This window comes from Salvelinus sp. IW2-2015, linkage group LG4q.1:29, assembly GCF_002910315.2.
Source record: "Salvelinus sp. IW2-2015 linkage group LG4q.1:29, ASM291031v2, whole genome shotgun sequence".
In the NCBI taxonomy this organism is placed as follows: Eukaryota; Metazoa; Chordata; class Actinopteri; order Salmoniformes; family Salmonidae; genus Salvelinus; species Salvelinus sp. IW2-2015.
In genome coordinates, this window is record NC_036842.1 from 7131375 (window position 1) to 7157201 (window position 25827).

General features: G+C 42.5%; 1 protein-coding gene and 1 long non-coding RNA gene across 3 annotated transcripts in view; one reads left to right on the forward strand and one right to left on the reverse strand.

Moving 5' to 3' along the window:
• LOC111961332 (soluble lamin-associated protein of 75 kDa-like) overlaps nt 1-21108 on the forward strand; it is a 33057-nt gene extending 11949 nt beyond the window's left edge. The window contains exons 2-14 of one of the 2 annotated variants that reach the window (XM_023983508.2): nt 3028-3164; nt 5255-5351; nt 5649-5734; nt 12206-12377; nt 13517-13696; nt 14677-14799; nt 15169-15266; nt 15514-15556; nt 15708-15819; nt 16115-16265; nt 16534-16695; nt 16914-17105; nt 17244-21108. In XM_023983508.2, the coding sequence (XP_023839276.1) occupies nt 3030-3164; nt 5255-5351; nt 5649-5734; nt 12206-12377; nt 13517-13696; nt 14677-14799; nt 15169-15266; nt 15514-15556; nt 15708-15819; nt 16115-16265; nt 16534-16695; nt 16914-17105; nt 17244-18002 (2310 nt within the window). In that variant the 5' untranslated portion in view covers nt 3028-3029 and the 3' untranslated portion in view covers nt 18003-21108. The remainder of the gene's footprint in view (nt 1-3027; nt 3165-5254; nt 5352-5648; nt 5735-12205; nt 12378-13516; nt 13697-14676; nt 14800-15168; nt 15267-15513; nt 15557-15707; nt 15820-16114; nt 16266-16533; nt 16696-16913; nt 17106-17243) is intronic. The other variant, XM_023983509.2, reaches the window with a different exon arrangement.
• Nucleotides 1-25827, reverse strand: part of LOC139025676 (uncharacterized) — a 169713-nt gene that overhangs the window by 78597 nt on the left and 65289 nt on the right. The gene's annotated exons all lie outside the window — the stretch shown is intronic.

Genomic DNA, 25827 nt, shown 5'->3' on the forward strand with positions numbered 1-25827 from the left:
CCCCACCACATAAAGCACTGAGCTAGGCTGAAACAGCTGCATTTTAGAGCCGCCTTACAAACGTGTTCTCCTTTTCATTTTCTTGAGTATGTGGCTTTATTAACTTAATGATATTATTTTTTTTACATTGTTTGCAAACTGATATGTAACACGTATCATTGCCAAAATAACATGCAAAACAGGCAAGCCCCCCAAAAATATAAAAAAAAAAAAAATTGACGGGTCGCCGCCGGTCTACAGATATCCCCCAAACAAAAAAAGAGAAGAATGCACAACTGGTAAATAGTCGCTCATACAGGGCCTTCAGAAAGTATTCGCACTCCTTGACTTTTTTCACATTTTGTTGTTACAAAGTGGAGTTAAAAGGGATTTAATATTCATTTTTGTCAACGATTTACACATTGCTCTGTCAAAGTATTCAACCCCCTGAGTCAATACATGTTAGTACCACCTTTGGCAGCAATTACAGCTGTGAGTCTTAGAATTTTGCAAACTTCAAGCTCTGTCAAGTTGTTGATCATTGCTAGACAACCATTTATAAGACTTGCCATAGATTTAAGTAAAAACTAACTAGACCACTCAGGAACATTAATTGTTGTCTAGGTAAGCAACTCCAGGGTATATTTGGCCTTGTGATTTAGGTTATTGTCCTGCTGAAAGGTGAATTTGTCTCTGTCTGTTGGAAAGCAGACTGAACCAGGTTTTCCTCTGGGACTTTGCCTGTGCTTAGCGCTATTCTTTTTTGTTTTATCCCCCACAAAAAACTCTAGTCCTTGCTGATGACAAGCATACCCATAACATGATGTAGTCACCATCATGCTTAAAAATATGGGGCGTGGTACTCTGTGTTGGATTTGCCCCAAACATAATGCTTTGTATTCGTGACAAAGTGAATTTCTTTGCAGTATCACTTTAGTGCTTTTAGTGCATGTTTTGGAGTATTTGTATTCTGTTCAGGCTTCCTCCTTTTCACACTGTCAATTAGGTCAGTATTTGTGGAGGAACTACAATGTTGATCCATCCTCAGTTTTCTTCTTCTACAGCCATTTAACTCTAACTGGTTTCAAATCCCCATTTGCCTCTTAGTGAAATCCCTACGCGATTTCCTTCCTCTACATCAACTGAGTTAGGAAGGACGCCTGTATCTTTGTAGTGACTGGTTGTATTGATACACCATCCAAAGTGTAATTAATAACTTCACCATGCTCAAAGGGATATTCAATGTCCGCTTTTATTTTATTTACCCATCTTCTAATAGGTCCCCTTCTTTGCTAGACATTGGAGAACCTCCCTGGTCTTTATTGTTGAATCTGTGCTTGAAATTCACTGCTCGACTGAGGGAACTTACTGTGGTATGCAGAGATGCGGTAGTCATTCAAAAATCATGATAAACACCATTATTATACACAGAGTTAGTCTCTGCAATCTCAGACTTGTTAAGCTCATTTTAACTCCTGAACTTATTTAGGCCTGCCATAACAAAGGGGTTGAATACTTATTGACTCAAAACATTTTATCTTTTTAAAAAGTCAAGCGATGTGAATACTTTCTGAAGGCATTCCGGTCAATCGGGTGTCTAGCAGCAGTGATTCTTGTTGAGTGAGAACCTGAAACTGGGGGAAACAAAAACATGAAAAAACAACTAAATGGAATATGTGGGAACAAAACAGAATCAGGCAACAAAGTGTCTGAATGGGGGTTATAGTAGCCTGTTCGTTGTGTGACTCATCCTTCTAGTTCTCAGTCTTCTGTCCTCTTTTTCTGTCGTTTTTCTGTGTCGTCCTGGTAGTGTGAGGCTGACAGATCGGGGGTGACAGACAGCCACAGAACATCTCAGGATGGCTGGGACTACTGCCAACTATCTGGGGCGGGGGGAAACCTGTGTGTGTAGGCTAGTGTACGTGCGTCCGAGAGAGAGTGTTTGCCTGTACACAAATTTGTGTGGTTGTGTCTGCACCCCTTGAAAGCCTCTGGTGTGTGTGTCAGTTGTGACTGTGTGTGAGAGGTCAGTCTGTAAACTGGCAACAGGCCAGCGTCACAGAAGACATGAACTGGTTTTCATTAGTGCTGATGTGTGTGTGTCTGCTTCGGCTCACGGGAACAGGCCCCAAGCCCGACTGTAAAGTTTCCTCCGGTGGACGTGGTCCTTCCAGTGTCTAATAGGAAACCGGTGAAACAGCATTGGTAGAAAGCACACACACACTCTCTTTTGCTCGTTAAACACTGTGCAGTAATATCTAACTTATCCTGAAGGGGAAATATTGCCTCATAACATTTAGCACAATGGACCCATTCGTTTTCAATTTCCATATCTGATTATTTGAATGTTCTTTTGTTTGTCCCTTTAATTCAATAGCTGACTATTCATCTATAACATATAGTCTTGATCTCCTTCATATTAATAATCATCATGTGAGGGACCTTTCTGCAATAAGACCGTGGTGACTGTCATTTCTAGATACTATAAATAGTACGATTAATTTTCTGACAAAATGTCAGTGTTTTTCCTCCATCCTCTCCAGTGTGCATGTGGTTGGTTGTGTAGTGGTCAGATGGAAGTAGCCTGTTGGGTCATGTAGCCTGTTTTCTATTGTAGTCCATGTTGAGGGTTCTATACACAGGTGTTTTGTCCTTCAAGGGAGGGCAGCATTGGAAGTGTGTCACTGAAATAAGCATTTGACTGTTAGTCTACACCTGTTTACGAAGCATGTGATGAGTAAAATAACAATTGATGTCATGGTAACATCAGAATAGCATGTCTTTTTTATTGTGCAGGCCTTGTCTGATGACTGAGCCACAGAGTTTGTATTTCAGCACTTTATACATTGTGCGACTCCATTTTTTCATTGATTTGGGTTTATTTTGGATATGAAGAGGTGGTTTTACGTTGGGCCTAGGGGAAGACAGAATACAGGTGTAAAGTTAGGCTTGTTTTAAAATAATCCATTCCCAGTGCGTTCATCAATGGGACCAGACATTGTATATTTTATTTGGCATGATGAGTGACTCCTGACCTTTGCCCTCTAGGGATGGAGTTCCCTGTGGACGTGTTGGATTCAGTGAGACAGGAGGAGGAGGAGCAGGCAGCAGAGGGCTACATGACCCAGCTGCGATACGTCAGCCCCGACAAGACCGAGAGCTTTACCCTGCCCAGCCACAGAAAGGTGTGTACTAGAGGTCAACCAATTATGAATTTTCCACACCGATACTGATTATTGGAGGACCAAAAAAAAACGATACCGATTCATTTTTTACATTTTATTTATTTGTAATAATGACAATTACAGCAATACTGAATGAACACGTATTTTAACTTAATATAATACATCAATAAAATCAATTTAGCCTCAAATAAATAATGTAACATATTCAATTTGGTTTAAATAATGCAAAAACAAAGTGTTGGAGAGGAAAGAAAGTGCAATTATGTGCCATGTAAAAAAAGCTAACGTTTCAGTTCCTTGCTCAGAACATGAGAACATATGAAAGCTGGTGGTTCCTTTTTAACATGAGTCTTCAATATTCCCAGGTAAGAAGTTTTAGGTTGTAGTTATTATAGGAATTATAGGACTGTTTCTCTCTCTACGATTTGTATTTCATATACCTTTGACTATTGGATCTTCTTACAGGCACTTTAGTGTTGCCAGTGTAACAGTATAGCTTCCGTCCCTCTCCTCGCTCCTACCTGGGCTCGAACGAGGAACACATCGACAACAGCCATCCTCGAAGCAGCGTTACCCAGGCAAGGGGAACAACTACTCCAAGTCTCAGAGCGAGTGACGTTTGAAACGCTATTAGCACCCCGCTAACTAGCTAGCAATTTCACATCGGTTACACCAGCCTAATCTCGGGAGTTGATAGGCTTGAATGAATGCTTACGAGCCTGCTGCCGCCTACCACCGCTCAGTCAGACTGCTCTATCACATCATGGACTTAATTATAACATAATAACACACAGAAATACGAGCCTTAGGTCATTAATATGGTAGAATCCGGAAACTCATCTCGGAAACAAAACATTGAAATAGTGAAATACGGAACCGTTCCGTATTTTATCTAACGGGTGGCATCCATAAGTCTAAATATTCCTGTTACATTGCACAACCTTCAATGTTATGTCATAATTACGTAAAATTCTGGCAAATTAGTTTGCAACGAGCCAGGCAGCCCAAACTGTTGCATATACCCTGACTCTGCGTGCAATGAACGCAAGAGAAGTGACACAATTTCACCTGGTTAATATTGCCTGCGAATCTGATCTGATTTAAAAATATATACTTCTGTGTATTGATTTCAAGAAAGGCATTGGTTATGTACAGTCGTGTAACGATTGTGCTTTTTTCGCAAATCCTCTTTTGTTAAATCATCCCCCGTTTGGCGAAGTTGGCTGTCTTTGTTAGGAAGAAATAGTCTTCACAGAGTTCGCAACGAGCCAGGCGGCCCAAACTGCTGCATATACCCTGACTATGTTGCAAGAGAAGTGACACAATTTCCCTAGTTAAAAGAAATTCATGTTAGCAGGCAATATTAACTAAATATGCAGGTTTAAAAATATATACTTTGTTGATTTTAAGAAAGGCATTGATGTTTATGGTTAGGTACACGTTGGAGCAACGACAGTCCTGTTTCGCAAATGCGCACCGCATCGATTATATGCAACGCAGAACACGCTAGATATCATCAACCATGTGTAGTTAACTAGTGATTATGATTGATTGTTTTTTATAAGATAAGTTTAATGCTAGCTAGCAACTTACCTTGGCTTCTTACTGCATTCGCGTAACAGGCAGGCTCTTCGGAGTGCAATGTAAAGCAGGTGGTTAGAGCGTTGGACTAGTTAACCGTAAGGTTGCAGATTGAATCCCCGAGCTGACAAGGTAAAAATCTGTCGTCCTGCCCCTGAACAAGGCAGTTAAACCACCGTTCCTAGGCTGTCATTGAAAATAAGAATGTGTTCTTAACTGACTTGCCTAGTTAAATAAAGGTGTAGAAAAGAATAATAATTTTAAAAAGAAATTGTTAATCGGYGTCCAAAAATACCGATTTCTGATTTGTTAACTTGAAATCGGCCCTAATTAATCGGCCATTCCGATTAATCGGTTGACCTCTAGTGTGTGTACACACACACACACACACACACACACACACACACACACACACACACACACCACACACACACCACACACACACACACACACACACTGTTAGATTAGTCAACTCTAACACCATGTCTCTCTCTCTCTCCCTCTCTCAGATCAGTATCGGTCTGTGTAACGTTGTTTTGTTCCATCTATGGAGGAGACCTGAAGCACAAGGTTATGCCCTGTTCTCCCCAGATGATCAGCTCACAGGTACACCCACTATTACCCCCCCCCCCCCCCACACACACACAACCTCGGCACAGTCTGAAAACCCATCCCGAGCCCCCCTGTCCCTATCCTTTGACACAGTCAGTAAGCTGATAGTTTCAACCACATTGATACTGTAGGTGTAAGCTATTTCGTTTGAAACGACCAGCCTACACACATCCGATCCCTTCAGATCTACTAGAGTTTAGGTTATGGTCTGGGGGTTTATATTTCCTACAGCGTAAGTTTGGATTCTAACCATATGTCATACTCATCGAACTCTATTCTCAATGTCTCCAGCGGTAGCTCTGTACCTGGCAGGACAGTGGTGGTCAGTAGAGGACATCCTCAGGACCTCAGACCCCTCCAGAACTGGCCTGGTCAAGGTACACACACACTACAACACAAGATTAATGTAAAGCTAGCACATTGAAACACACAAACGCACTCTGGGGAGGTAGGATATTGGTTTTGTCTGGTGTAAGGAGAAGCTCTGAGTCTGACACAATGTGAGAAGATACACAGGATTAGGGCTGTCCCCGACAAAAAAATAACCTTGGTTGACCGAAAGTCGTCTGTCCAATCAATTGGTCAAAATTTTTAAACGTGAATTTTAACCTTTTTATATAGACCCACACTGTGTTTTTAATAAAATCAACTATAGGCCTATGTATTGAGATTGTCTGTCTGGTGCTTTAAGTGCACTGTTTGATTACATGAGACACAAATGACTCAAGAGGGAGCCAGAGATCAAGATAACCAGAAGACAAATAACAAAACTCAGTTTCCTGTGCCAGTGAGCTTGGGACAGACACAGCTGTAGGCTATTTGCGCAAGGGATAAGAAATCATCAGGTAGGCCTTTTTATGACATTTTCACTGGATCAGAGCATGACATTTCTCCCTTTCACGCAGAGTGGGAAAGGAAGAGAACTGGTAAGTTTCAAGCAAAGGGTGGCTACTTTGAAGAATCTAAAATATATATTTTTCATTTAACCCTTTTTTTGGTTACTACGTGAATCCATATGTGTTCATATTTTTGATGTCTTCACTATTATTCTACAATGTAGAAAATAGTAAAAATAAAGAACCCTTGAATGAGTAGGTGTCAACTTTTGACTGGTTGTGTGTACAGTTGAAGTTGGAAGTTTACGTACACTTAGGTTGGAGTCATTAAAACTCGTTTTTCAACCACTCCACACATTTCTTGTTAACAAACTATAGTTTTGGCAAGTCGGTTAGGACATCTACTTTGTGCATGACATGTAGTTTTCCAACAATTGTTTACATACAGATTATTTCACTTATAATTCACTGTATCACAATTCCAGTGGGTCGGAAGTGTACATACGCTAAGTTGACTGTGCCTTTAAACAGCTTGGAAAATTCCAGAAAATGATGTCATGGCTTTAGTAGCTTCTGATAGGCTAATTGACATCATTTGAGTCAATTGGAGGTGTACCTGTGGATGTATTTCAAGGCCTACCTCCAACTTTGCTTGACATCATGGGAAAATCAAAAGAAATTAGCCAAGACCTCAGAAAACAAAATGTAGACCTCCACAAGTCATCCCTTGGTTCATCCCTGGGAGCAATTTCCAAATCCCTGAAAGTACCATGTTTGTACAGATGAACAACAGTAGACAAGTATAAACACCATGGGACCCTGCAGCCGTCATACCGCTCAGGAAGGAGATGTGTTCTGTCTCCTAGAGATGAATGTACTTTGGTGCGAAAAGTGCAACTCAATCCCAGAACAACAGCAAAGGACCCTGTGAAGATGCTGGAGGAAACTTGTACAAAGTATCTATATCCACAGTAAAATGAGTCCTATATCGACATACCCTGAAAGGCCGCTCAGCAAGGAAGAAGCCACTGCTCCAAAACCACCATGAATAAAAGCCAGACTACGGTTTGCAACTGCACATGGGGACAAGGATCGTACTTTTTGGAGAAATGTCCTCTGGTCTGATGAAACAAAAATAGAACTGTTTGGCCATAATAAACATTTATGTTTGGAGGAAAAAGGGGGAGGCTTGCAAGCCGAAGAACACCATCCCAACTGTGAAGCACGGTAGTGGCAGCATGTTGTGGGGGTGCTTTGCTGCAGTAGGGACTGGTGCACTTCACAAAATAGATGGCATTATGAGGCAGGAAAATTGTGGATATATTGAAGCAACATCTCCAGACATTCAGTCAGGAAGTTAAAGCTTGGTCGCAAATGGGTCTTCCAAATGGACAATGACCCCAAGCATACTTCCAAAGTTGTGGCAAAATCGCTTAAGGACAACCAAGTCAAGGTATTGGAGTGGCCATCACAAAGCCCTGACGTCAATCCCACAAATTTGTGGGTAGAACTGAAAAAGCGTGTGCGAGCAAGGAGGCTTACAAACCTGACTCAGTTACACTAGCTCTGTCGAGAGGAATGGGCCAAAATTCACCCAATTTATTGTGGGAAGCTTGTGGAAGGCTACCAGAAACGTTTGACCCAAGTTAAACAATTTAAAGGCAATGCTACCAAATACTAATTGAGTGTATGTAAACTTCTTACCCACTGGGAATGTGATGAAAGAAATAAAAGCTGAAATTAAATAATTCTCTCTATTATTGTGACATTTCACATTCTTAAAATAAAGTGGTGATCCGAACTGAAATAAGACGGACTTTTTACTAGGATTAAATGTCAGGAATTGTGAAAAACTTAGTTTAAATGCATTTGGCTATGGTGTATGTAGACTTCAACTGTGTAATATATATCACTTGACCTACATCCTATCGATCAAATAATCGACCAGTCAACTACAGTCGTGGCCAAAAGTTTTGAATGACACAAATATTATTTTCCACAAAGTTTGCTGCTTTAGTGTCTTTAGATATTTGTCAGATGTTACTATGGAATACCGAAGTATAATTATAAGCATTTCATACGTGACAAAGGCTTTTATTGACAATTACATGAAGTTGATGCAAAGAGTCAATATTTGCAGTGTTGACCCTTTTCTTTCAAGACCTCTGCAATCCGCCCTGGCATGCTTTCAATTAACTTCTGGGCCACATCCTGACTGATGGCAGCCCATTCTTGCATAATCAATGCTTGGAGTTTGTCAGAATTTGTGGGGTTTTGTTTGTCCACCCGCCTCTTGAGGATTGACCAAGTTCTCAATGGGATTAAGGTCTGGGGAGTTTCCTGGCCATGGACCCAAAATATTGATGTTTTGTTCCCCAAGCCACTTAGTTATCACTTTTGCCTTATGGTAAGGTGCTCCATCATGCTGAAAAAGGTATTGTTCGTCACCAAACTGTTCCTGGATGGTTGTGAGAAGTTGCTCTCGGAGGATGTGTTGGTACCATTCTTTATTCATGGATGTGTTCTTAGGCAAAATTGTGAGTGAGCCCACTCCCTTGGCTGAGAAGCAACCACACACATGAATGGTCTCAGGATGCTTTACTGTTGGCATGACACAGGACTGATGGTAGCGCTCACCTTGTCTTCTCCGGACAAGCTTTTTTTCTGGATGCCCCAAACAAACGGAAAGGGGATTCATCAGAGAAAATGACTACCCCAGTCCTCAGCAGTCCAATCCCTGTACCTTTTGCAGGATATCAGTCTGTCCCTGATGTTGTTCCTGGAGAGAAGTGGCTTCTTTGCTGCCCTTCTTGACACCAGGCCATCCTCAAAGTCTTCGCCTCACTGTGCGTGCAGATGCGCTCACACCTGCCTGCTGCCATCCCTGAGCACTGGTGGTGCCCCGATCCCGCAGCTGAATCAACTTTAGGAGACGGTCCTGGCACCTGCTGGACTTTCTTGGTCGCCCTGAAGCCTTCTTCACAACAATTGAACCGCTCTCCTTGAAGTTCTTGATGATCCGATAAATGGTTGATTTAGGTAAAATCATACTGACAGCAATATCCTTGCCTGTGAAGCCCTTTTTGTGCAAAGCAATGATGACGGCACTTGTTTCCTTGCAGGTAACCATTGTTATCAGATAAAGAACAAAGATTACAAGCACCACGCTCCTTTTGAAGCTTCCAGTCTGTTATTCGAACTCAATCAGCATGACGGAGTGATCTCCAGCCTTGTCCTCGTCAACACTCACACCTGTGTTAACAAGAGATACACTGACATGTCAGCTGGTCCTTTTGTGGCAGGGCTGAAATGCAGTGGAAATGTTTTTGGGGGATTCAGTTCATTTGCATGGCAAATGAACACCATTTTAAAGATAAAATGCTCGTTAATCCAACCACAGTGTCCGATTTTCAAAAACGCTTTTCGGCGAAAGCAGAACATATTATGTTAGTTCAGCAACTAGTCACAGAAAGCATACAGCGATTTTCCAACCAAAGAGAGGAGTCACAAAAAGCAGAAATATTGATCAAATTAATCACTAACCTTTGATATTCTTCATCAGATGACACTCCCGGGACAACATGTTACACAATACATGTTTGTTTTGTTCAATCAAGTTCATATTTATATCCAAAAACCTCAGTTTACATTTGGCTTTGCCTCTAAAACATCCTGTGAATTTGCACAGAGCCACATCAAATCACAGAAATACTCATAATAAACATTGATAAAAGATACAAGTGTAATTCACAGATCTAAAGATATACGTCTCCTTAATGCAACCGCTGTCAGATTTCAAAAAAACTTTACGGAAAAAGCAAACCATGCAATAATCTGAGTATGCCGCTCAGAGACCAACACAACCCAAGAAGATATCCGCCATGTTGGAGTCAACATATGTCAGAAATAGCGTTATAAATATTCACTTACCTTTGATCTTCATCAGAATGCACTCCCAGGAATCCCAGTTCCACAACAAATTACTCCTTTTGGTTCGCGCATTCAGTACACAATCTAAACTCACGACGCGCGGGCAGGTCCAGGCTGAAGTTCAGACAGTCATATTACACTCCGTAGAAACATGTCAAACGAAGTATAGAATCAATCTTTAGGATGTTTCTCACAAATCTTCAATAATGTTCCGGATAATTCCTTTGTCTTCAGAAATGCGATGGATCAGAGCTCGCTCTCACATGAACGCGCATGTTCAGCTCATGGCAGACCTTACTCAATCCCCTCTCATTTGGCCCCACTTCACAGTAGAAGCATCAAACACGGTTCTAAAGACTGACATCTAGTGGAAGCCTTAAGAAGTGCAAAATGACCCCATAGACACTGTATTCGATAGGCCAAGAGTTGAAAACCTACAAACCTCAGATTTCCCACTTCCTGGTTGGATTTTTCTCAGGTTTTTGCCTGCCATATGAATTCTGTTATACTCAGACATCATTCAAACAGTTTTAGAAACTTCAATGTTTTCTATCCAGATCTACTAATAATATGCATATATTAGCAACTGGGACTGAGTAGCAGGCAGTTTACTCTGGGCACGCTTTTCATCCAAACGTGAAAACGCTACCCCCTATCCATAACAAGATAACATTCTGGAGTATATGCAAATTGCCATCATACAAACTGAGGCAGCAGACTTTGTGAAAATGTATATTTGTCATTCTCAAAACTTTTGGCCACGACTGTACTTGGGTTCGGCCCTACACAGGATACTAGAACAACATGATGGTTGGCACACACACATTACCCTTGGCATGTTTATCTACCCCATCAGATGCATAATAACGTTGTTTTGGACAGAATGCCAAGCACTGCATTTCTGGTGTGTTTGTGTAGAGGACCGAGCACAAAGACACCAGTCAGAACAAACTCATGGCTCGCTGCCTGGCTTTGCCCTGCAACTTGTTATGATTAGCATGGAACAATGGAGAAACACACAGTGTCTGTGCGCACACACACACACACACACACAACCTAGGGTTGGGCAAAATCAACTTTGGTTCTAGCGTGATTCTATACTTATAAAATCGGCCATTACACAATGTGGCCAGACCATTTTTTTAAAGTCATTTTTTTTGGTCTTTATTATCTTGGTCGTTATTACCTCAGGCCTACCATGTTTGAGGTTATTCGAAAACAACTGAACTTTCAGCCAATTTAAATTCTGTTCGATTAACGTCATTGTTTAATCATGAAATGGCACGGCGGGAGAAATCCAGGGTGCATAAAACCTGAAAGAGAAGCTTAATATGTCAAGTCATCCTCCTATCAAATGGAGAGAAAAGAGGAAGGTAGGCAATTAGACTGTCTGCTATAAAAAAAATGTCCCTGGCTTTTAGGCCCAGATCATCTGATAGTCAAGGCAGAAAAAAATTATAAAAATCCTGACTTGACATTTTGCTCTGCATTGGTGAATCTCTCGGCTCCGTCTACATTGTTCGTGTGCATTCTGTAAATGGTTTATAATATACATATATATATTTTAAATATGTTATGCAGGCTATTGCAAAGGAATAGGCCACTCAGGATGGCCTTGCTGTGCACTGCCCAACTCCGCTCTTTACTTAAAGTTGCCAGTCAAGTTCAAATGGGCTCGGCTATTGTCTGTCACATCACGATGTCGACAATGGCTGTCAATCATCCTCGATAGACGATGCTGTCTGAACCCTAAGAGAGACACACACTTGAAACTAGGTGCAGTACACTGTTCAGGGCCATGATTTAAACCCAACAGTTAAATGTTATTTCTATGTTTACAAGGGGTTAGCAGAGCTACGGAGCAGTAAATACTGTCACACAACCATTTTAGTGGGAGGTGAAAGACGACGATGCCGTGTACTGAACCAAGTCCCTTCTGAATCTAGTGTCCTACTACAGTGTATGTAGATTGTGTAGTGAGGAACGTTTGTGCATTGTGTTGCTGTCAAACTCCTGGGGAGATGTGTGTGTGTGTGTGCTACCTTTTTGTTAAGTGTCATTCTGTCTCTGTCCCCACCCCAGGCGAGGAGTCTTGGTGAGCGGATCGTCCTGTACATTCTGAACCGTATCGTGTACCGCGTGGGTGAGATGGACAAACCTGAGGTGCCCTTCCTGTGCCACGGCCAGCACCACTTCGCCAAGCTCCTCTGGAAGGACGGAAACGCTGTCGGGTTCTACWCGGTCAAACCCAAAGGTGAGCGATCTCTGTCTGGTCAAGGTTTTGTTTCAACCAAAACCGCTCTTATTTGATCGGTGACGTTAGCTAGTTAGTGGAGACTGGACAGTACCCCAAACTGACACAAGGCTATTCGTTAGCTTCAACCTCCTGAAGATGATTTCTATAATGGCCAAGATATAGACTTTATAGTATACCAGAAATATAGTAGCACCTAGTTTAAATTGTTCCGTTTTATAAGTCAGAACCCATCACAATGTTCAGTCTTTTGGGTACAAAGTATCGTTCCCTGTGTTTGAAACTGTTTTTAGTGTTGCTCAGTGAAGACACAGGATCCACTGCAGAGCAGGACATCGTTGTACAACAGATGAGCTGGAATTAATTTGTCCAACGTTTTCATTAGATCCACATTGAGACGGGCAGATCGCCAGAAGATGTTTTTCCACTTGTTTGACTTTAATGTTCTCTAATCGGAGAAGTGTTCCAGCACTGTATTAAGAATCCAGACTTGCTTTTTGAATTCAGACTTCAGTTTACGGAATTTATTGTCCCCATGGGGACATTTTGTTGCAGTGTCATATACGCGTTTAAATACAAAACAAATTTGTCAATACAACTTTCATAAGTTACATACCAATAAAAAGAGACTAGCCCACTGGCCTTCCTGGGTCGATAGGAACATTTAGCCCAAGCTATTTAGGAAGGATATCACACCTGGCACAAATGATTTAGTTCTGTTTTTCCTGCCAAGGGGAGTCGTTCAAAGTCCGGGTACAGGGGGTGGCTTGGGTCTAAAATGATTTTGTGAGCCTTGCGGAGGGCCCTGACCTTAAAGATCTCATCCAGGCCTGTCTGTTTGACTCCAAGTACCTTGCTTGCTGTGGTGATAATCCTTCTCAGCATATTTCTCTGGCTGACAGTGGCATTGCCAAACCAACAAACAAAAAGTTAAAATACTCTCAATAAAAGATTTGTAAAACCGAGTCAGTATATTAGTCAACATTAAAAGATCCCAGCTTTTTGAGAAAGTAAAGACTTCAGTTTTGATCTCTTGCAATGTCTCTTGTTTGATTTTCCTCTGTTTTAAATGACAATCAATTATAGCATACCTTACAGACATGAACTAACAGTAAATCTCTCTTCCTCTCACTCTCCAGACAGCTTGTGTAATAACTTTGTGACCCAGCGCTACCAGCTTCCTGTCATGGACTCCATATTTGTCAGGAAGTGTCACCGTGGAAACGGCCATGGCCTGCAGATGCTGGAGGACTTTGTGGACTCTTTCAAAGACGACCAGCTTGGCCTGAAGTACCCTCTCTCTCTAACCATGTATAAAGGTTGGTAGTAGTATTACTCTCTTTCTCTAACCATCTATAAAGGGTTGTAGTATTACTCTCTCTCTCTAACCAGGTATAAAGGGTAGTAGTATTACTCTCTCTCTCTAACCAGGTATAAAGGGTTGTAGTAGTCTCTTTCTATAACCATGTATAAAGGTTGGTGGTGGTGGTGGTAGTAGTTATACTCTCTCTCACCAGGTATAAAGGGTAGTAGTTTTACTCTCTAACCTGGTTATAAAGGGTAGTGGTATTACTCTCTCTCTCTCTAACCAGGTATAATAGGGTGGTAGTAGTCTCTCTCTAACCAGGTATAAAGGGTAGTATTACTTCTCTTCTCTAACCAGGTTAAAGGGTAGTAGTATTACTCTCTCTCTAACCAGGTATAAAGGGTAGTAGTATTACTCTCTCTCTCTAACCAGGTATAAAGGGTATAGTATTACTCCTCCTCTCTAACCAGGTATAAAGGGTAGTAGTATTACTCTCTCTCTCTAACCAGGTATAAAGGGTAGTAGTATTACTCTCTCTCTCTAACCAGGTATAAAGGGTAGTAGTATTACTCTCTCTCTCTAACCAGGTATAAAGGGTAGTAGTATTACTCTCTCTCTCTAACCAGGTATAAAGGGTAGTAGTATTACTCTCTCTCCTAACAGGTATAAAGGGTAGTAGTATTACTCTCTCTCTCTAACCAGGTATAAAGGGTAGTAGTATTACTCTCTCTCTCTAACCAGGTATAAAGGGTAGTAGTGTATTACTCTCTCTCTCTAACCAGGTATAAAGGGTAGTAGTATTACTCTCTCTCTCTAACCAGGTATAAAGGGTAGTAAGTATTACTCTCTCTCTCTAACCAGGTATAAAGGGTAGTAGTATTACTCTCTCTCTCTAACCAGGTATAAAGGGTAGTGGTAGTATTTCTCCACTACACTCTAGAGCTGTACAACGTTCCGTCCCCAAAATAAAGTGTATCTCTCCCCGACCTGCAGTGTGTAGCCAGTACCTGTGTCGGTACCCAGCTGACCAGGATCTGCTGTGGGTGGTAGAGGGAGTGGGAGGACCCTACCAGAGAGAGAATGTGGCCAGCAAGATGAAAGCCCTAGCACTGAAAGGTACTGGCACAGTAGCAGGGGGTACACAGGGATGCACTTTCAACACCATGCTCTAACACCAACGGCCTGTTCAGGATGATGTAAAGTTACAGTACCTTGAGATAAAAACTTGTAATGTAGGACCGATAGGATTGTCATATAGAGTAGCGAATCGCGACGACAGCTCTATTCATCACATTTCTAATCAGCTACATTTCTATCTGCGACCTCACTGAATAAATCCCAGCTGATCCATCGGGAACATAGCAGGAGACCCAGATTAGCTCCGCTGTAATGTGGGCTGGGGACTTGGTGACATCAGACACAGTGGTCAGACTCACATGACTGGTAGCTAATTGACTTATGATTGTTGTGCTGATTCCCATAAAGCGGTGCTCCACGCGGTGACTTCTAACGGAGACCAACGAGCAGCCTCCCTGGACCACACAGACGTCAGCATGGAGGAGGACAACTTTCTGGACATCACCGTACGTCTCCGGCTCTATCTCTATCTATCCAATTTGGTCTCTTGTTTCGTTCTCTTTTTTTTTAATCTCCTCCTTTGCTATGCTTTCTCTTCTTGGGTCTCCTCAGTCTCTCGTCTCCTCGAACCGTTCTTTGAATGTATTTGTTTATAATTTAAGAATATCTTCAACCCTCAGTTCTGTAGTGTAGGGACATTATAATCATGTAATGAGGAGGAGTGTATTTTGGTCTTGATTTCTTGTTTTATAGGAGGATGTTTTGGTGGTAAATACTCCCCTGAAGTTAATAGAAGGTAAGTAGCTCCGAAGTCTTTAGGATCTCCATGGAGTCCTGAAATAAATAACCAATAAGAATAATTTGAGATTTTCTGAATACAGAGATTTTTTTTTTTTTGGTGTGTGTGTGACTACACATTGGAATGAAAATGGCTGCTCTTTCTCTAGTCCTGGATGGCACACCAGTGGCAACGCGTAGCAGGTGTAGCGGACATAAAAAGCGTGGCAGAGAAGAGACAGAAGACTCCACGAAGGAGAGCCAGCCTCTGAAGATGAACAGGTTAGACAAGGAGTCTCGGTGAAATAGAAACCTACATTAAAGTATTAATGAAACGTGTAGAATTCAATGTATACAGTCTTTTTTCCCAGGGCAGTAGTGCTCCTTAATTCTCATAAATTCAGTGACTATTTTACTCATCAGGCATCTGTCAATCAATATACTCATACCCATAGTACAACACTGAAATGTGACCTTTTCTGTCAGGTTGTAGCCCAACCTATATATGGTTTTCAAGTATGAAAGCTTCCTTTTGGTTCTAAATTATAATAATACCGCTGGTCTATTGTGCGTTCAGATTGGAGGATACAAAGTCCGAGCCCACCAACACGGCTGTAGAGGACAGAGGACAGGAGGAGGAGGCGGAAGGAAGAGAGGGGGAGGAGTCTGGAGAGGCAGAGGCTGCTGTGGCCCCTGAGGAGGAGGAGGAGAAGACGACCAAAGCTCAGGTGAGAAGATATGGGGGGGGGGGGGGGGTMAATATATGAATACAGCATTAGAAAACAACGGTTAATTTGGCTGTTCTGTTTTGCTTGTCATCATTGTGTTGTGTTACTGTGGTTACTGTTAGAGAATAACCAGTCACTCATAGATTGTCACACTTGTTGTGTCAAATGGCTCCCTATGGCCCCTGGCCAAAAGTAGTGCACTATATAGTGAATAGGGTCCAATTTCAGACCTTAATTCTATTTTCCCATAAAACACATTGAATAACAGATTCATACATGGGGAAAACGGATAGTCAAGATGAACGGAGAACTGACTGATGGCCAGAGAGAGGAGGAAGAGGGAGAGGCTGTGCTGGAGAACAGAACGACAGAGGAAGACGTGGAAATAGAGAAGGCGGCAGCAAAGGAGGAAGAGTCCATCGAGGCTGAAGTATGTGGCTCAATTCCTCAGGAGGATTAACCTTGTAAGAAAGTTGGAATGTGTGGGATGGGGCCATTTATTGGAGCAAGGGGTTCACAGATGAGACGACGGGAGCCTTTCATTGTTGTACAGTTCATTTTTGTACCGTGGACATGTTATGTGTTAGAAAGGGAATTTGGGTAGTTTTTAACAAGTGCACGTTTTTCTGTCTTTTTTGTCCTCTGCAGGACATATTAGAAGCAGCTCCTGTGGCGCCAGAGGGGTTGGCTGAAGCTGTGGAGGAGGATCCTCTCCCGTTAGTAGAAGAACCAGCGCCTGTTTCAGAGGAGGCCCCCTCGCCTGCTGAACCATCCCCAGCAGAGCCCTCACTCTCTAGGGATGTGCATGAGGAGGCTACACCCATGGAAGAAGGAGAGGAGGTAGAGGGAGAAAAGCTGGAGAAAGCAGTGGATTTGTACTGTGGACATGTTTCTTTCTTCCGTATGCATTAGAAATGGAATTTGGGAATACGTTTTTAACGCATGTAAATTTTTCTCTTTTTGTCCACTACGGTGCAGGACACTGTAGTAGCAACTCCTGTGGCGTCGGAGTGGTTGGCTGAAGCTGTGGTGGAGAAGGAGGCGGCTTCTCTCCCATTAGTGAATGAGCCAGCCTCCACTCCAGAGGAGGCCCCCTCACCCATGGAAGGAGAGGAGGTAAAGAGAGAAAAGGAGAGAGAAAAGGAGGAGGAGGCGTTGGAGAGAGCAGTGGAGGAACCAGAGATAAAGGAGAAATCCGTGGAGGTCATTGCGGTGGACCGCAGTAGCAAGGAAACGTTGGTCCAGGTGCGGGTAGCAGACCTGTCCTACCAGCCTCTGGAGGAAGGAGAGACCCAGCCTCCTGAAGAGGAGGAGGCGGCGAAGGAAGAGGTCCTGGTCGCGAATGACGAAAATAAAGGGGTAGAGGAGATGGAGAATGCTACGACTACAGAGGAGGGAAGTGAGAGCTCAGACGAGGGAGGCAAGGGTCAGGCCCTTTGGAGTAGAGTTAGCGGCAGTGGCCCGGCGGCGCCGAAACGTACATCTAAGAGACTGAACAGAGTGGTCATCGAGCAGGACAGGGAGCAGCCAGAGGTCACAGTGGAAGAGGAGGAAAAAGCTACAACTACGGAGGAGGAGGAAGAAGAGGCTGTAGAGAAGAGTTGGGCTGAGGAAGAGGTGGAGGTGGAGGAGGAAGAGGAGCAGCCACCAGTGATTGACCAGAGGGCATTGAGAAGGAAGAGCAGACCGGTCCAGACTCCAAATAAAGCCAGAGGGAAACGACACGGCAAGATCTGAACACACCAGAAGGCATGCACAACACACACACACACACACACACACACACGGTAATGTTTTCTGTCTGGTTTTAGGGTTTGAAAGGGGTCTAAAGTTTACTTGTATTATCTCAGTATGATGTTTAGATGCGTTTACTTTAGGTAGTTCATTTTTTATTTTTTTTATTTTTACAGAAAACGACAAAAAAAGTGTTTGTACAGGGAAACGCAGTACTCACTGTTGTTAGTCAATGTGAAGTCTTTTAATGTTGTTCATATGTCATTGTATTCTTGTTTTTACTGCCTTGTTCTTTAGGAACTGACTGATATTGAGTTTAACAAGCCTGTTGTTGTGGTTTGAATGTGATTGTCGCTCAAAGATTTTCACTATCAAACCCAGTTCCATGTTCTCCTATAGCCTGGTCCCATACTAGTCTTGAGGTGCCACTCTTATATTTATACTAGTTACAATATTTAAATAGTTTGGATCGAAAGGCACCTCTTTAGTTTAGTTCTTGCAGGAGTTATTTTATTCCAATGAAAGCCAGCAGACCCGTTAGCTTTCGAAGACCAGTTTTGCTAATAAACCTTTTTTTAATGACAATATGGAACTCGTATTAAGGAAGGAAACGTTCCAAAAATGCCTTCCGTTTTCTCCGTGGTGCGCACCACCTAGCTATCATATCTCTTGGAGTGATGAGATTATATCTTCCGATGCGCCTTTAGAAAAGCTGTGAATGAACGTCAATCGTGATCTTTAGGTTGCACGGCACATACTCACGCACACATATATATATATACACACACAAATACTATAGTGAATATATCCATAAACTGTATTTTGAATAGGAAGAATAGATTTGGACATTATTGATCTTAATTTAGCAATAAAATAATATATGCAATAAAATGATATCGTATTTGTCTTTCCCATGTGTAATTTAAGATGGTGATTTATACTTTATAATATAATTAATAGCATGTTTAATTGCAATTGGATAAAATATGTATATTACACTAACTAGATTATACGAGAATTTTGAAGTAACTGAGTTTATGTACCACCGATATTTTTGATATAAACATTTGTAAAATGACAACTTTCACTATTGGGATGAAAAAAAATCAGTTATTTCCATGTGAATTGTATTCTGTTGATTCACTAGGAGAGGGTACATTGAGCCAAAGACGTGAAGCAGAATGCATCAAATGGGCTATTGAGGTACCATGGTTATAGGTCAATGTATAGAACCTAAACTAGGGCCATATTCACTAGGCACCAAACGGACGACCTGAACTTGTTCAATAAAAAAACACCCCCCGCTGTGCACTAATGAATATGACCCGTGCTAAGGGATTGGATGTGGCTCCCCAGTGTTTACGAGATGGTTCTAGCCAGTTGCATTGACTGTCAAGGGGTTTTCCTCTGTATGGAAGGAAACCTGTTCTAGCCTTGGTAGATCGTGTCAATGCAACTGTTTGATGTGAACCGTAGACATAATTAGTCATTGACTTGAATAGTGTTTCCGCATTTCTAGTAATTATGTTTCTATAATGTAAACCTTGATGTCAGTCTTTCACAGATCGGGTTTTGGGCGACATTCGTTTTTGGTTTCTCCCTACTACAAAAAGAATCACTACCGCTGCCTCTATTGTTAATCTAATTGCCTTCATAACATCTATGTAAAAGGCAGAAATATATCCATCTTTGTATGACTGATGTTTGTTAGCTGTGTCCAGGATATGTCAAAAACAAGATGCTACAGCGTACGACACCTGGTGGAGCTGGTTCCTCTCCTCGTCTCTCCTTAATCTGCACTGATCTGAAAACTAGGGGTACGTGAAGGCAATATGGCAGAAACCTACCAGGGGATTTTGCTTTCACCTCCACTTCCAGATCAGTGCAGGGGATGGAAAGGAGACGAGGAGAGGATGCCACTCTATACTATTGAGATGCTCACCATGTGCTCGTTGGGGAAATACCCGTTCTTTCAACCACTGCTATTCTTGTGGATGGGTTCCATTAGGTCTTGTTGCTACTGTATTTTGGTTCCCCCAAAGTGTTTAAAGGCTTATTATGAAACTGATGTACAGAATATTACACAGCCATGTTAGTTCTGGTAGTTTTCTGTTGGAATGTATTCTGGATATACTGCAACAGCAGAGGGAGCCAGAGTATGTGTCATTGAGCTGCAGTATATAGCCTGTTTTGGCCCTGTTGTACCGTTTCAGATTTGGGTTAAAAATGGAAGTCACCACTTGGTGGCGCTCACATTCTGCCACATTCGGCAGCTGTGGTTCCCTCTGTGTCTGGTGGTTTTATACATGCTTCGTAAATATGTCTGACTGGGTTTGTGCTGGGGCTATCCAAAAATGTAGGCTGGCTTACCCCTGGGCCGTGTTCAGTAGGGTGCAGCGTTAGAAATAGTTTGTTACCCGGGTACAAGACACTCCTGTTTGCAACGTTCAGAACATTGCACCTTCCTGAATGTACCTCTAACTACTCTAAATCAGGCATCCTTATTGGCCTCATTCACAACCAATAGACTTTAGACTGTCCTGAATGGCAGATGATGCCCTATATAGTGCACGCTTTTGGCCAAAGCCCTATTGGCGCTGGTCAAAGAGAGTACAGGGTGCCCTTTAGGGTAGTGTTCTGTTGATTTGTTTGCACTGTAACGTGTACGGTTTGTGGTTGGAGAGATGAACCGTTTCAGAGCTGACACCGATGTTTAGTCATGGGTACTATCAGGGTCTCAATTCAGGAGATGAATCAAAATTAAATGAATTGGAAATATGTCTATTTCAAAACAAAGTAAAATGTGTGCCTTTTTTGAATGGTCCCTGCCTGTGTAAGGGACATCCCCCCCCCCCCCCCCCCCCGCTTTACATGTGATATTTTTACATGTGAGGATTTCAAATCACCTGAATTCACTGAGTTATAGTAGATTACCACTCATTCCTGCATCTTGTCACTTCCACATAAATCTGCCTCTTGTGATGTTACTGGACCTATCCTGTTGGTTTCTCAGCTGTTTTATCACAGGCTACTCTATCTTATCTCTCGCAGAACGTATTTCAACTTATGATTTCCTTGTTCTTAATAAAACAAAGTTTTTCTGAAATTACACTTTGGATTTGTTTGGTGTGTATCTGGCAGCCTGAGTGGCTTGACTGTGAAATCTGACTGGCAAACACTTACCTTTTCCCCCTTAGTTTTTTATCGTATGCATCATTTGATTGTATCTGTATATCAAGTAAACCTTGTAGAGTGGCGTGTGTTAAAAAATAAAAAAAAATAAAAAAATGTGTGCCAGAGTGATGGCTCCAGATCTGTCTTGTCCCTGTAGTGTTGGACCCGCATCTGAGTGATCTCAACTCTGCTTCCTCTCCCCACAGCCTGTCCTATTCCCCACTGGAGCACAGCCCTGTGTGTGTGTGTTTGCCATCAGATAAGCTCAGCAGAGCCTTATCGTCAGCTGTCTAGAGTGCAGCAGCGAGAGGGATGTCCGTGTGTACCACAGGAGGTTGGTGGCACCTTAATTGGGGAGGACTGGCTTATTGGTAATGGCTGGAGCGGAATAGGTGGAATGGTATCAAACACATGGTTTCTGTGTGTTTTGATGCCATTCGCTTCGTTCCAGACATGAGCCCGTCCTCCCCTCAGCAGCCTCCACTGGTGTGTACGTGATGTATGTTTTGTGCCAAGCTGCAGGTCTTCTGTGTGGCCGTTTTCTCCTGTTTGTGTTCCTGTCTCTCTCACCTACTCCTCTTCCCCCTCTCCCAGCCTCTCTTCATTGATGGTCTGGTGTGTGTAATTGATAGCACCATATTGCTGTGGTGTAGCTGGTTTAATGGGGCTTGACACAGCAAGGGAAAGCTGCATGCAGCCAGGGAGAGAACTTAACCCTTTAACCTACCACTCTGTATACACACCCGCACACACACATGCAGTATACAAATTCACACTTCTTTCATTCTCCTTTTTTTTCTTTTATCTCTCACCACACACACCATGATGGTAGTAACATCAATGTGTTGTTTTCTTATACTGTTATCAGTAGACAGAAAAATAGCATATTAGGTGTGCGTGATTGAGACACCGAGGCCCCTCTCGCTCGCTATCGCGCTCTCTCTGACTCGAAGGGAACACAGATAGTTCTTCCAGGCAGCGGTAGCTATTGTCCACTGTTTTGCTCGACTGAGTCTAAGTGTGTCTGACGGAGGTAAATGACTAGGAGTGTTTCCCAACCCTCTGTGGGGGTCTCAGCTGTAGTTCCTGCTCCAACCAGAAGGGGCCAGTGTGGTTCCAAGGTCCCAGAACACAACACAGCCCAGTGGGTAGTTAGCTTGGCTTCCCTCAGGCATCCACCCTGGCATTCAATGTGTGTTTATTTTATGTGTGGATTTCTCTGGCATACTGTATGAGACTATCAATAGATGGGGAGTGTTATCCCACCCTTCCGCACACTCTCACGCACGCACACACACACATGCACACACCATTAATCAGTTGAGGCAATAAAAGTACGCTATTGTGTAAGGCAAAGCAGACGGATTATTAAAGAATGAACAAGTCAACTATAGGATCATGAATGTCTGCTGTTCCCAGGTGACGAGGCCATGGAGAGGCCCTATTTTAAGATCCGATCTCACACCATTCCTGTTTTACCTATCACCTATTTTATTTTCTCTCTCTCTGTGTGKGGGGGGGGGGGGGTTGTTGGAAAGATTTTCTTTGCCTTTTCATTCTCTCTCTCTTTCTCTGCTATTCTTCTCTCCTTCACTGTGCTGTTCATTCTTTGTCCACATCTTCTCTGTAGATTTATTGCCCATCTCTCTCTTGCTGTCTGCTCTCCCTCCTCCCTCTATCGCCCTCCTTGCCAGGCACGCAGTAGATTGGCTGTTTGCTGCACGCGCCCAGTAGAGCTCTTATCGGAGAGTGAGTGCTGATTGTTGCGTTGTCTGTCAGTGTGACTGGCAGTTCAGGCTCGCACACTGAAATGGCTGATTTGGTCAATGTTTGTCTGCAGGACCTTATCTCCAAACCTTATATTAACTGTCTTGACAGTGTATGCAGGCAGTCTCTCTCCATCTCTATACCCCCCCCCCTCCTCCCCCTCGATCTTCATTTTTCACTCTCTTTTTCGCTCTCTCCTCCCCTCTCTGGCCCCACTCTCATCCGAACCCACCACCCATCCCTCATCCTCCTCTCTCTGTCGTTTCTCTCGACCTTCGGAACCTGCTCGAGACTAACCCACACACACACACACACACAGTGTTATTGCTACAGTTGTTTCTCTCTCTCTCTAAAACTGCTCGTTTTTATCTAAACCGTATATTATCTTGAAAGAATGCTCTATAGGGAAACTGTTAGGTATTTAGACTTATTGATAACTATCAGTGATTGATTTTGACTTCACTCACGGCAATATGGTTAATATGATAGGGAAGAATAAACAAATGCTAATCTGACAATCTTGTTGCTAATGTGTTCTGTTCACTGCTAGGGAGGGAACAGTATAGCCAATGTATAAGCAAGAGGATTTGGTGAACAATGTTTTGGTGTTGAGTAACTTCACCTTAGATTTGTGTTAGCGCTACCAGAGCTAATGCCTGGGAATCCGTTCAGTGGGCTAATGTACTATTGAGTCTCGAATGACCCTAGTGTGGTTTTGGGGTGACACAGCTCTACCCATACTCAAACTCTGTCTCCTCATCAGTGACATTGGCGCTCATTTGCAGCTTTCGATCGGAGAGCATCGATAAACGTCGACTGGCGAGGTAAACACGCCGTCTTAAGCGGTATTTATTTATTCTCTTTATTAGCAGGAAGCTGTTGGTTCCGTCTGCTGTCTGCAGCTGTGGTGTACACAGAGTTCACACTCACTGAGATCCCTGCCGTGTGGCGGGCTGTCAGGTTACACACATACACACAAGCATGTGTTTTTCCATTAATGTGGCACCTAGCTGCCTGCCTCGTTTGGATTTAGAATTTGCTTGAATGTCACGTAAAGAAGGTGTCTGTCTGTCACCGTCTATCTGACTTTATCCACCTTGTATACTGTTTTCCGTGGATTACTGTTTGTGGAAGGTAGGATAGTAGTGAGTAGAATTTACCTTTCCAATTAAAATACATTTCAGAAGGTGTGAGTGCATATCTACGAGTGTGCATGTTTAATTACCTGAGAGATTTTATAAATTCACCTTTTTTCAGAAAACAGGCCTTTTGTGGGATTTAATTACATTGTGTGTCTGTAATAAACTTTCAGTTGTGGTGCAGTAGAGGGTAAACTTGTGAGCTTGTGAAGCCTTTAAATTCCTTTGTTTCATAGTTCATTTCAATAATCCACTTCTTTATGGAGAACAAATTAACCAGCACTAAAGAAAAATACTGATTTTAAAAACAACGTGTACTATTTAGTTACGAATGCTGTGTGTGTGTGTGTGTGTGTAGGTGAGGCAAGACAGCGTTCTGTCAGGATTGTATCCTCTTGAGAAATGCAGTGTGTTATGTCCCTGTCCTGAGCTCCTGTGTCTGTGTGTTACAGTACATACAGAGGGTTATGTTTTGTCAGCATGCTCAATGTGTGTTGGATCTGTGCACAAACACGGGGAAGCTCTGCTCACCCATTGTCTGGACTCATGTCCACACACACACACACACACACTACTTGCTGGAGATATGCCAACCGAGCTCCACATTGTGCCCACTCAATAGAACAGACACACACAGGCCTGCCTACCTGACGGTCTAACCACGCTGATCTACAAGAGATGCATGCAGAAACTCACTAGTTAGAATCGCTGCTTTGGAAATCAATATACAGTACATAGGTCATTTTGATTATTTTATAAAAGGTACAGGGCCTTCGGAAAGTATTCAGAAAGATATAGGCGTCCTTCGTAACTCGGTTGCCGGAGAGGAAGGAAACCGCTCAGATTTCACCATGAGGCCAATAGTGATTTTAAACCAGTTACTGAGTTAAATGGCTGTGAAAGAAAACTGAGGATGGATCAACAGCATTGTAAGTTACTCCACGATACTAACCTAAATGAAGGAAGCCTGTACAGAATGCAAATATTCCAAAACATGCATCCTGTTTGCACTAAAGCAATACTGCAAAAAATGTGGCAAAGAAATTAACTCTGTGTCCTGAATACAAAACTTTGTTTGGGGCAAATCCAACACATCACTGAGTACCACTCTTAATAAAATGTTCAAGTTTGGTGGTGGCTGCAATATGGGTATGCTTGTCATCAGCAAGGTTTCCCAGAGGAAACCCTGGTTCAGTCTGGTTTCCAAACACTGGGAGACAAATCCACCTTTCAGCAGAACAATAACCTAAAACACAAGGCCAAATATACACTGGAGTTACTTACCAAGATGACTTGAATGTTCCTAAGTTACAATTTTGACTTTAAATCAGTTTGAAAATATATGGCAAGACTTGAAAATGGCTGTCTAGCAATGGTCAACAACCAACTTGACAGAGCTTGAAGAATTTCAAAAAGAACGGGCAAATATTGTACAATCCAGGTTTGCAAAGTTCTGAAAGACTCACAGCTGTAATTGCTGCCAAAGGTGGTTCTAACATGTATTGACTCAGGGGGTTGAATACTACAATTTGAATCCCACTTTGTAACACAGAATGTGGAAAAAGTCAAGGGGGGTGAAATACTTTCTGAAGACCCTGTGTGTGTAAGAACAAGACCAGTGTTTTCAGCTTTTCACCTAACAATTAAATACTTGAAGACAAACAGTAGATCAGGTTTCCTCACAAACATCATATCATAAGGTGAATGCACCAATTTGTAAGTCGCTCTGGATAAGAGCGTCTGCTAAA